The 11,362-nt window shown below is 44.4% G+C and overlaps 1 protein-coding gene across 2 annotated transcripts in view; it reads right to left on the reverse strand.

The window, feature by feature from the left end:
- MAP1B (microtubule-associated protein 1B) overlaps positions 1–11,362 on the reverse strand; it is a 100,850-nt gene that overhangs the window by 17,533 nt on the left and 71,955 nt on the right. For both annotated transcript variants that reach the window (XM_012664584.1, XM_012664583.1), the window contains 2 exons: positions 7,429–7,511; positions 4,882–5,022 (listed from right to left, as the gene is read on the reverse strand). In XM_012664584.1, coding sequence (XP_012520038.1) covers positions 4,882–5,022; positions 7,429–7,511 — 224 coding nt within the window. The remainder of the gene's footprint in view (positions 1–4,881; positions 5,023–7,428; positions 7,512–11,362) is intronic.

The raw sequence follows: 11,362 nt of genomic DNA on the forward strand, positions 1-11,362 counted from the left end.
GCCAATTCAACACATGCTGTCTTCCTGGAGTGGGCACTTGGAATGTGACGCAAGTCTGCTGATACTTACCAAACACTGGGTGCCACCCTGGTTCTTACAAAGATGGATGACAGACATGATTGGGAGAAACACTGCTTCAGGGCAAAAAAAATCTTTTTTGTAAATTACTTTTTCTAATTAAATGCAGGCATACTGGAAGAGGAAGGAAGGTATAGGAAATAAATGGCTTTACTGCAGATGATATTAATGAAACAAGATTTAAGTTTCTAAACCATGGCCAACTAACTACATTTCCTTTTTTGATTAAGTTACTTGCTTGGCTAATGAGGAAATACAGTAGACCTTGTATCTTTGGGCTTTAGTCAGACATTTAATTGTGTGATAGCAGAACTGGATGGATTTCTGGCCAGCCACATAAATAGTGCTGCTTAGTGTCAACCTGGAGGGAGGTCTATGGTGGGCTGCCTCAAGGCTCATTTTCTGTCCCGTTAAGTATTCACTTGGATGAAAATGGTGAACACATGCTTATCAAATCTGTGGATGGCATGAAAATGGGAGATATAGCAAAATGTGGGTTGGCAGAATTAAGGTATTTATAAAAGCTCTTGACATTGGGACGATGATGCCTAAGTCAACTCTAATAGGATGGCATTCTAAAGTGATAAATGTAAGGTTCAATAAACCAGCAGGGTAAAGTAAAGGATTGGGAGATGTGGCTTAACAATGATATCCATGGAAAAGACACCAGTATTTTATTTAATAGTTGACAGTCAAATGAATTATCATGAAGCTAAAGAAGCTTAAACTTCAAGGCCCCTTGCTGGCCTGGTCCCCTACCAAAGTCCTGTACTTAATTGTGTATTAATAATTGTGTTTTTCTCTTAAAGGGAGTCCCCAAATTATGTAAATTGCAGAGCCCCTCAAAGCCTGCATTCCTTCCCTGTTGACATTTAGTTGTGCATGGTGATGTATTTGTGCATGGTCAAAAGCTACTTTTAGACTTCTTTAATAGAAGATTGTATTGGGAACTATGGAAGCCACTGACTCTCACAATCCTAACCTGGTCAGTGACTCCTGGAATAGAGTGTACAGTTTGAGTCACGACACATTGTGGAGACAAGTCTCCCTTGCTGGCTCCTTCACCATGGCCTTATTGGCCTCTAAATGCTAGACCTGGGCCCTTTTCTCTTCTTAATACACTTCTCTATCTGGATTACTTCACCTATCTTCTGGGCTTTACATACCTCTGATATGCTAATGGATTCCAAATTAATATCTCCAGCCCAATTCTGAGTTCCCTGAGCTCTGAACTGATATATCCAACTCTCTGGGAACTCCTACGCTCTAAAACATGACCAGGGCTGAATGTTTGAATTCCCCCAAACCCATCCCATCTCCCCTTCTTGACAGAGGAACAGGTTTGAAGGACAATGACTAGGGATCCTAAGGAACGTTTAATATCTTATGAAGAACTGTGGGTAAAACTGAAGAGGATTAATCTGGAGGGGAAAAAAAATTGGCAGTGTTGGTGAAGAGTGTCTAAGGCACCGTAGGTGGAAAAGGGATCACATTTCTTCCTTAAAGATACAATGAGACAAATAAGGAAAAACTTTCTAACAGAGAGACTGAAAAATGCCCCCAGGAGATGATTTTGCCATTCCTGGACTTCAGGGAGGGATGATGGGGTTAGCCAGGCAATCATCCTAACTATAAATTCTGGTTTTGTGGTTATATTTCTAGCGATTAAGACTCCAAAAACCTGAAGCTCGAAGTATACTGAAAGTTTTATTTTTCAGTCCATTTATTTTTAGCTATTCTTATAAAAAAAATTTTTTTTTCTCAAATTGTGTTTCTGGTTTCTCTGGAGTTAATTAGTATGTTTCAAGGACTGGATAAAAGGAGCAGAGCTGGACACCAAATGGCCTTGAAGGTCCTTTTTGCTACCGAGTCATTCTGTACTCAACCCTTTTTCAAGGCAACAATGAGCAATCATAGCTCCAAAAGGCTGATAACCCCTGATCTAGTCCACCGATTTTCAATCCACTTTTGCCATGACATCCTTTCTTCAAAGTCCACAATGTAAAGGAGATAAAGACCGAGTTGCTTTGGTTGGGGCAGGAGGAAGAGAGTGAATCCTACCCAATATCCTCCCTCTTCCACCGCCTTCCCCCCAGCACTCTGACACCACTGATCTAGTCTGTTGTGGAAAACCCTAGAGATCTTTTTCAACATAGATTGAGTATTACTTTCTTCAGAGTATCAGCACGGGGGCTGTGGAGGCAGCAGAAGAGAATATGACACAGCCTCTGGCCTTAATGATACCTGCCTGAGTGTAATGAAGATATGTGTCCTTCAGAACCCACCCCAGTGATTACAAACCCTGGGGAATCTGCCCTGCCACAGGATCCACAGAACTCGAATTCTTCAGTTAAGCCCATTTCTTTTTCTTCTATAATTAGTGGCAAAATCTGACACATGCACAGTCCATTGTGCTAAAATTTTATTTCTACAGTCTAGTAAAAATCACTTAAACAGCAATATTTAAAAAGTAGGGGGAGCAGGTATTATTTAGGGTCCAGATGAACAAATTGTGATACCCCTATATTTAAAATCTTGTTAATGACAAACATTTTTCTTTACATATTTCTTTTGGTTTTATAGTAAAAAAGATAAACCAATGACCTGGGTAGAAACCAACTGCAGAACTGCACAGGGAAGCAGAAAGGTACCCATGTGCCACATAAATGAGCCTACAGGCAGAGCACTTAACTGCTCACTCACCAGGTCACTGGGCCACTTCCAGGCCTCTGCAGCTCTCTCCCTTCCCCAAGGCAAGGCATAATAGTGTGTGTGACCTCTGAGCTACTAGACAAATGCCCACTGCCTCCAGGTACAGCAGGCACATGGGGACACAATTGTGCAAAAGATTCTGACATTACAGTGATCACACGCCAATTTCAAGGCAGTAAGCAGAATGAGAATTGTAGCGCTACCTTTGGAATTTCAATGCAGTTGAACAATGATTTACTGCGCCTTTACAACGTGCAGCTGCAATGGATACCAAGATGAACGCTACATGGAGCCTAAACTCTAGCTGTCTTGGAAGAAGACAGGCCGAAGTTTCCATTTTGAAGTAGTAAAGATGCACCAACCGTGAGAGAGCCCTGAAGCCTCTGAGAAAGGAGCTAACTGACTACTCGGGGGACCCTCTGTCCCTGTGGGGAGCCAGTGCTATGTGCTAGATGCAGATGACACCACACCTTCTGAGCACCTTTTCAGTTTTGCATTCCCCACTCCCCAGTGGGTGGAGAGTGAAAATCACTATGTTATCTGACCAGTGTTTTCACAGACGCCCCCAGGTGAGCCAAATGAAGTTGGGTGGTCTGCTCACAGCTCTTGCCAGTGATGAAAAGTACACAGAAACCAACCCAAGTGCCCGTCAATCCATGAGTGGATTATCAAAATTTGGTATATGTTTACAATGGAATATTGCTCAATCATAAGAAATGACAGTGATCTAGCACCTCTTATACTTTCCTGGATTAAACTTAAACCCATTATCCAAAGTGGGGCACCACAGGAGCAGAAGAATGGGATCCATTTGTACTCACCATCAAATTGGTATTAACTAATCAACACATAAATGCACATATAAGAATAACATCTATTGGATGTTGGGCAGGGGGGAGGGGGGCAGGGGGAGGAGGGAAGAGGGAGGAGGGGACGGGTATTTGTATACACAAGGAGTGCAATGCACACCACCTGAAGGATGGACATATTTGAAACACGGACTTGGCGGGGGGGACCAAGGGCAACATACGTAACCTAAACATCTGTACCCCCATAATATGCTGAAATAAAAGAAAAAGAAAAAGAAAAGTACACAGAAACCTCTCTGTGAACCACAGGGCTAAGGAAGATTGAATGCAGAGAGACACATGGCCCTTTGCAGTCCACGTGAGACACGGCAGCCGCCATCTCAGGAAGACAGTTTTAAACAGACGTGGTAACTCTTCTTTTCAATGTATCCTGCAGCCCTTCCTTTTAGAAACCTGCTGTCAGCCACAGGCATGCCCCAACCTGCCATGGTGATGGACCTGCATTGTTTCTGTCACTGTCATCAACAGATAAGCTAGATGAAAAAGGTACATCATTTTGGAAAGTTTTCCAGCCAGGATAAGGTCTCAAGCAGAAATAAATAAATTAAAATGTTTCATCTGATTTCACCAAATACCACTAACTTCATATAGTTCTCAATATTTCACATGTCATCTTTGAATGAGATATATTCATTGGAAATATTAATGATCCAGCTTCAGTCCACTTACTTTAACTATCGTTTTCTTGGGTCATTGATGAGCCCTATTTCCTTTTCTAGAGCCCTCTGTTCAAACAACCCAAGTTCAGGCATTAGGACTAGGCATTAAAAATAAGAGAAATCTAAATAATTAGGCTTGGAAAAGAAGGTACGAGTCCTGAAAGAGATCAAGGCAGTTAAATCCTACCAAAAGCGCAAAAGATCTTTGGAATATTCTTTCAGAAAACAGGAAACCTGGTTTTTCATTTGTGCTCTAACATTTCAAGTTTCTCCATCACTTTTGCCATCTATAAAATGTTGACTAGTTCAACTCCTCCCATCTACCTCTCAGGCACATTAAGAATGATTCCAATTAATTATAGATGAGTGCTCTAAATTCTTTGGCAATGAGCCACAGCACTGAAGTATTTGGGATCACGCAGTTTTTCTTATTTCAAAGGAGCCGTGACATTCCTCCCCTTCTTCTTCAATCTCCCCCAGTGCTTTCTTTCAAAGAGCAGGGCAGCCTAAGGCTACAACAACCAAGCAACTGGAAGCTTAGACATTCCCAGACAGAAACCTACCTCTTGATCGGTGAAAATCTCTATGAAGTTCTGGAAGGAGAAAGAGCCGGATTGGAGAATGAGCTCTCCGGTATTTTCAAAGCACTGCCCGGTCAGCACGAGCAGCTTGTGTCGGGCGGCATCAGTGATCATTAATCGCACCTGAAACAAAGCACAGAGCACAGTACCTGAGCCGTGGGCAGTGCTGCCACCCCACCTTCAGAACAGGGCTAGCCCTTGGAGCCAATGAAGTTTATTACCCACAAAAAGCATTCATTCCCTGAGAGTCTAATTTCCCCTGGGGACAAGGGGGGGAGGGGGAGGATTAGACAGAGCCCTAGCTGTAGAAATCACCCACAAAACCAGGAAGTGTGGTTATCAGTTCGCCCACGAATGTCATTTTCAAAGTTTTGCTATAACCAAGACAGTAGCAGTAGTTGACTTTCTCCTCCTAGTTCTGTCCTCTTTCTCGAAGCAGTCTTCACAGCTGGCAATCATTTGCTCCACAGCTGTTCAGAAGTGTCTGCTAACAGCATGTAGTCTGTGACACCGGGAAAGACTTGCGAATATCTCACAGGCTGAGTCACCATGTACATCCAGGTCCCCAACTGCCCCTCAGGAAGGACAGGGTTCTAACTAGGGTCCCCCGGGGCCCCTCCATCCAGGATCCCTGTCCTTCCAAGCCATGCAGCAAGCACACAGCTCCAAGTGCAGTCTCCAACGGAATCAGCAAGGTGCTTGACACCGAACACAAAGAAAAAGCTACCCCTGAATAGCAATCTTTGAAACAGAATTGCAAATGGTTTGCACTAAAGAACTCTCTGTGAACTTTAAATGGCAGGAAGCCAGCTGTCCTTCAGCAGAAACACCGCTTGAAGCACCAAGGTATTCGCTCTGAGCCCAATCCGTGAATGTTCAGCGCACACTACATGCCAAGCATCATGTTAGGCACTGAGGGGAGGATACAAAAGTAAATAGGACATGACCCCTTGCCCAAGGAGCCCACAGTCTAATCACGGAGAAACGCATGTACCTAAGGAATTGTTTCAGCCCCATCTGATCCACAGGTGACCCTGGATTCCTTAAAAAAAATTCCTTATTTTTCCTTTTTCATATTTCACAGCTGTTCCAGGCAGTCTGTCTGGACGTATATTAATTCTCCAGCTTTTTTCAAGTCGTAATTACTTCCTGATTCTGTTAGTCACAGAGAGACTGCTATCCATCCCATCACTTTCCTTAACCTGGCACCTTAGCAGATTGTCAAAGAGGTCCTGCTGACCTGAAGCAGGCAGGCGTAGGTCAGAACAGATTACACCAAAAAGTGGAAGCAATACAAGTGGTCATCAACTGAGGAATGGATACAGATGTGGTCTAGCATTACCCAGCCACAAAAAGGAATGCAGTACTGATACATGCTACAAAGTGGATGAACCCTGACAACATTATGCTAAGTAAAATATGCCAGACACAAAAGGCCACATATTGTATGATTCCTTTTATATGAAATGTCCAGAATAGGCAAATCTATAGACAGAAAAGTAGATTAGTGGTTGGCAGAAGGAGGAATGGGGAGTGACTGCTAATGGGTTCAGGGTTTTTAGCGATTAATGAATATGTTCTGGAATTAGATAGTTGCACAATTTTGTAAATATACTAAAAAAACACTGAATTGTACACTTTAAAAGAACGGATTTTATGGTATGTGAATTATATATCAATTTGCAAAAACAGGACGCAGTCTCAGAGATGCTCCAAGTGTGGGTAGAAGAGACGCTACAGATAATGGAGGCTCCCAGGGACTTTGGCTACTTAAAGTCCAAGAGGCAACTCAATCTCAAAAGTGCTCAACTGTAATAAAGGAAGTGTAAAATGGAGCTATAGCAGCTCCTCTGGCCTGGCTGATCAGGCATTCTCAGCTTCAGCCAAGTTCTTTATGTCCCGGTGGGCTCTGAAATACCCAGTTACTCTCTGTAGCAACAATTTCATATGGTATTAATAATAGTATTAATATTTGCACAGAGGTGCAAACTGAGACAAAGACAGTGAATAACTTGCTCGAGGCCACCAGCTAGTAAGTGGCAGACAAGGGATTATGGACCTAGGTGGTCTGGTGTCAGTCCATGCTCCTGACAACTATGCTGTCCTGCCTTTCAAGGGTATGCGGGATAGCTCTGAATGGGGCTCGCATCTGAGATGCCATTCTTCTCCAAGTCTGTCCTGGATGTCCGTCCTGAGGGCTTGCAGTCTACTTCCCCTGCTATATCCCCACCAGACTCCATCCCAGCAACACTCCCCCATATATACCCCAAATTCTATATCCCCTTGCCTTAACAAAATACTACAGTCCCAGCTAGCATCTTCCACATTGTTCTTACCAGGAGGGGCAGCCTGGGGTGGTACCGATGCAGAGAACCAGCCACTGACTGGGAGTTAAGGGAGATCCCCGGACCCAGGACCTCTCTCTCCTGAGTCCGTCTCCTGCCCCGCCTTGCCCAGCCCCTCTCATCAGCCGGGTCTGTGTCCAGCATGCGAGGCCCTGCCCCACACCATGCAGAGCCAAATGCTCACCTCAGTGCTGACTGCTTCATCGGAAGGGTTGATCAGGACCACTGTTTCTAAAACGTCACTTCGGTGATGAAGGATCTTTTGTCCTGCAGGCACAAAAACACACACAAAAGGGGAGACCTTCAGCTTTTCCAGATGAAATCCGCCTGCCTGCTTCTAGGATAGCAGAAGAATTTCTGCCTCCAACGATGTGGCACTGCGATTCTCTACACCATCTTGGGAAACACAATTGGTGCTACCAAACGAGAGGGTGCGGACAGACACCAGCACGTTCCTCCAAAGCTGGGTATGTGTGGTCCGGGGCTGCTCACGCTCCCAGGCAGCATCCGCGCGGTAATGGCGGTTTTCATCTGAGACAGGGGTGGGTGCCAGGAAAACTCAACTGGGCTCTTGACATTTCCTTTCTCATGGTAATTGGGGATGTTTCTCCGTATCAGCCTTTCTTCTGGTGAGAACTGTGCTGAGATTAATTAGGAGCCTTATTGTGAAGTGAATGACATCCAGAAACCCCGGCTAACAATTAGCCCAACAACCAGAATGGCTGTCTGAGGCAGGCTACAGTCTGTTGGAGTATTCATTAATTAATTCGCTTGCTCATTGAAAACTGGAGAAACTGTGAGGAAATGAAGTGGAGAACAACCCTCCCGCAGGACGGGGTGGCCAAATTGCCCCCTAAAAACAAGCAAAGTAGATGGAGAGCACAGCAAAGTGTTGTGTGGGATGAGGGGCCTGTCTGAGGAGGGATGAGACCTGCAGGGCCTGGCGCCACAGCCCTGACTTACCACACCTTACAGATCCCAGCTCAGTCCAGCCCAACTGGACTGAGGCCTAGGACGACCTTCTACCAGACTCTCCCTCCCTGGACAGTGAGATGGAATTCATCAGGCAGATGTGTGGCCAGAGCTGGTGACACATTCTCTGCCAGCTGACAAGGGACAGAGAAGAGGGGTGTTCCCTCAGAAAAGTGGGAGGGAGACACGTGGTTGGAAGGGCAAACCACAACATGTCTGCTGTTTGGAAGAACAATGACACTCTGGCGACAGGAGGAAACAAAATAGAGTCTGAGGGAGACAGACACCAACGGAGAGAAACACAAGTGGACAGAACAACCAAAAGCAACTGTTTTCCAGGAAAATAGTTCAGCAATTCTTCAAAAAGCTAAAATCGAACAGCAATTCCACTCCTAGGTGGAACTGAAAGCAAGAGCTTGAACAGATACTAGTATGTCAATGTTAACCGCAGCATGATTCACAATAGCCAAAAAGCGAGACGACCCAAATGCCCACCTATGTGAGATTAGGTAAAATGTGGTATATCCATACAGTGGTATATTACTCAGCCATAAAACAGAATGAAGCTCTGATAATGCCACGAACTAATGGAAGGACCTGGAAAATATTATGCTAAATGAAATAAGTCAGACACAAAAGGATAAATATGGTATGATTATACTTATATGAAATATCTAGCATAGGCAAATTCATAGACTCAGAGAGTGGATTAGAGGTTACAGGAATAAGGGAGGGCGACTGGGGAGTTATTGCTTAATGCGTACAGTTTCTGTTTGGGGTGATGATAACGTTTATAAAATAGAGGTGATGGTTGCACAACCTTGTGAATGCAATTAATGACACTGAATTGTATGTTTAAAAATAGTTAAATTGGCAAATTTTATGTTTTTTATATATATTAATATATACTTTAATATATATTTAAAAAGCAATAAGGTAATATACCAAAAACATTTACTGGTACACTTTAAGTGAGTGAATTGTATGGTGTGCAAATTATATCTCAATAAGCAGTTAGAAAATTAAAAAAGGAAGCAATCCAGAGCACACAGCTTAGCTGGAGTTTTTTTTCCTTTCTACCATCAAGGACCAAAAGCACTACAGAAACAGCAACATGTTGAAATACTTACCACCATGGCCATTATCAAGCCCATTCTCCTTCATCATCTAACTCTTCCTAACAGCTCATATTTACCAATAAGCCCCACATCACATATAAAAGAAGCCCAAGCTAATTATGGTGTCAGGCACTGTTTGTTCTAGACTTCATATACATGACTTTGTTTATCCCTAGAAGAGCTCTGACACAGGTACTGCAATTTTCTCATCAGGGACAATGAGTCTATAGAAGAGAATTAATTAGTCCAGGGTCATATGACTAGTAAGTGGTCAAGCCAGGATTTGGACCCAGGTCTCCTGGCTCTAGAGCCCTTCCATTTCACTGCTCCATGGTGCTAGTTACTGGAACTAGGATTTGGGAAAATAGACGAGGCACATTACATGCCAAAGGGGAGCTATGGAAAAGTCCAAAGGAATAAACCAGAAATGTGCTTAAAGAAGTGAGAAGCCAGAAAGCAATAGAAGAATATTGGCCAAAAAAAGACAAGGGTAGCAGAATACCCACAAAAAAGAAGGGAGAATTAAGAGAAAGTATGTGACATCTTATTTCAAACACCTAAAAATGAAGAAACAGAACAATGTCACAGTCTGAGCAGGCAAAGAACTGAGGTTTAAGAAGAATAAACCACAGGAAAGAAAAGTTCATTTATTATAAATGCTAAATATTGTAATTTGTTGGACATTGCTTTTTTGGGCTTTTTAGTTTGTTTGCTTTTGAGACAGGGTCTCCCTCTGTCTCTCGGGCTAGAATGCAGTGGCATCATCACAGCTCACTGCAACCCCCACTCCTGGCCTCAAGCCATCCTTCCGCCTTGGCCTCCCGGAGTGCCAGGATTACAGGTATGAGCCACCATGCCTGGCCTGCTTTTGGCTTTTTGGTTGTTTTTGACAACAATGTGCATTTAAAGCTAAAGCAAAAGAAAATAAAATTGAACAAGCAAACAATAAAATGAAAATCAGCAAAACACATAAAACCATAAGGACCTCTTTCTAGGTCTTTCCGTCAGTGACCTCCTTGAAACAAAGAGTTCAGGAACTTCAAAGGCACTAAGTTGAGGCAAAATTAAGCAAAAGCTCAAGACCAAGAAGTGAATAGTTATTGCCTTGGTCATACTTTTGATGTGAGCACCCAAAGCGTCAGGCAGCACAACATCCAGGTATGACTGCCACCCCGACTCTATTCCGTAGGAAGCCACAGATGCAGAGTTGAGCAAGGTACATAGAAGGGCCCCCTCCTCAAGAGATGGCAACGAAATTAGAGCCCCTTTCTTTCCTAACTGCTCCTACACGATGCCCCCCAGCCCTGCTATCTGCACCCTTCAACACGCACCTCCAAGCAACAGCAGCCCCGCACAGCCCACCCCCTGCCCACACGTCCTGCCCCTCCCCAGACACACAGCAAGGTCTCCTGCTACCCAGGCACTTCCTGGCAGGGGGCTTCTTACCATCCGCCAGGAGTTCCTTTCCTCTTTGGCTTCATCACTTGCAAACAAAACAAATGCCATGTGACAGCTGCTGTTTACCTCTACTCCTCCCAAATCAATTTTCAGACCAGTTTGTCCAGGAACTCAACTAACGATGTTCTTTTTGTCCATCTTTGGAAATGCTGGGAGGAATGGCGCAGACATGCACCAAGATGCCATGGCTGCTCCTTCAACAAAAGCCTTTTTATAGGATTGGATTTGAATGAAGGAGGGGATTTAAAGGGAGAGAGAGAAGTTTCTAGCTCGGCAGGACGGTTGGCCAGATTCTTCCCCAGACGACGTAACCAGGGGCTGGGCCACCCCAGCATCTGGCCAAGCCCGGGCCTCAGCCCCGGCATCCCCGAGGGGGCGGGCAGGCGGCTCTCTGCTGGGGCGCTCACGCAGTTGCATATTTGGGGAATGTTTCACACTGGGAAGCGGGCCAGCCATTCTGAAGGAGAGGCCACCACCCTCGCCTGTAAAGGTCTCATTCAGTTGCTTCAGAAAAGAAGTTCCCAGGAAAGAATGGCGACCGGGTCCCAGCCTCTCTCCCCACCACTGCGG

The sequence above is a fragment of the Propithecus coquereli genome, unplaced genomic scaffold (genome assembly GCF_000956105.1).
Source record: "Propithecus coquereli isolate 6110/MARCELLA unplaced genomic scaffold, Pcoq_1.0 Scaffold9, whole genome shotgun sequence".
Taxonomy (NCBI): domain Eukaryota; kingdom Metazoa; phylum Chordata; class Mammalia; order Primates; family Indriidae; genus Propithecus; species Propithecus coquereli.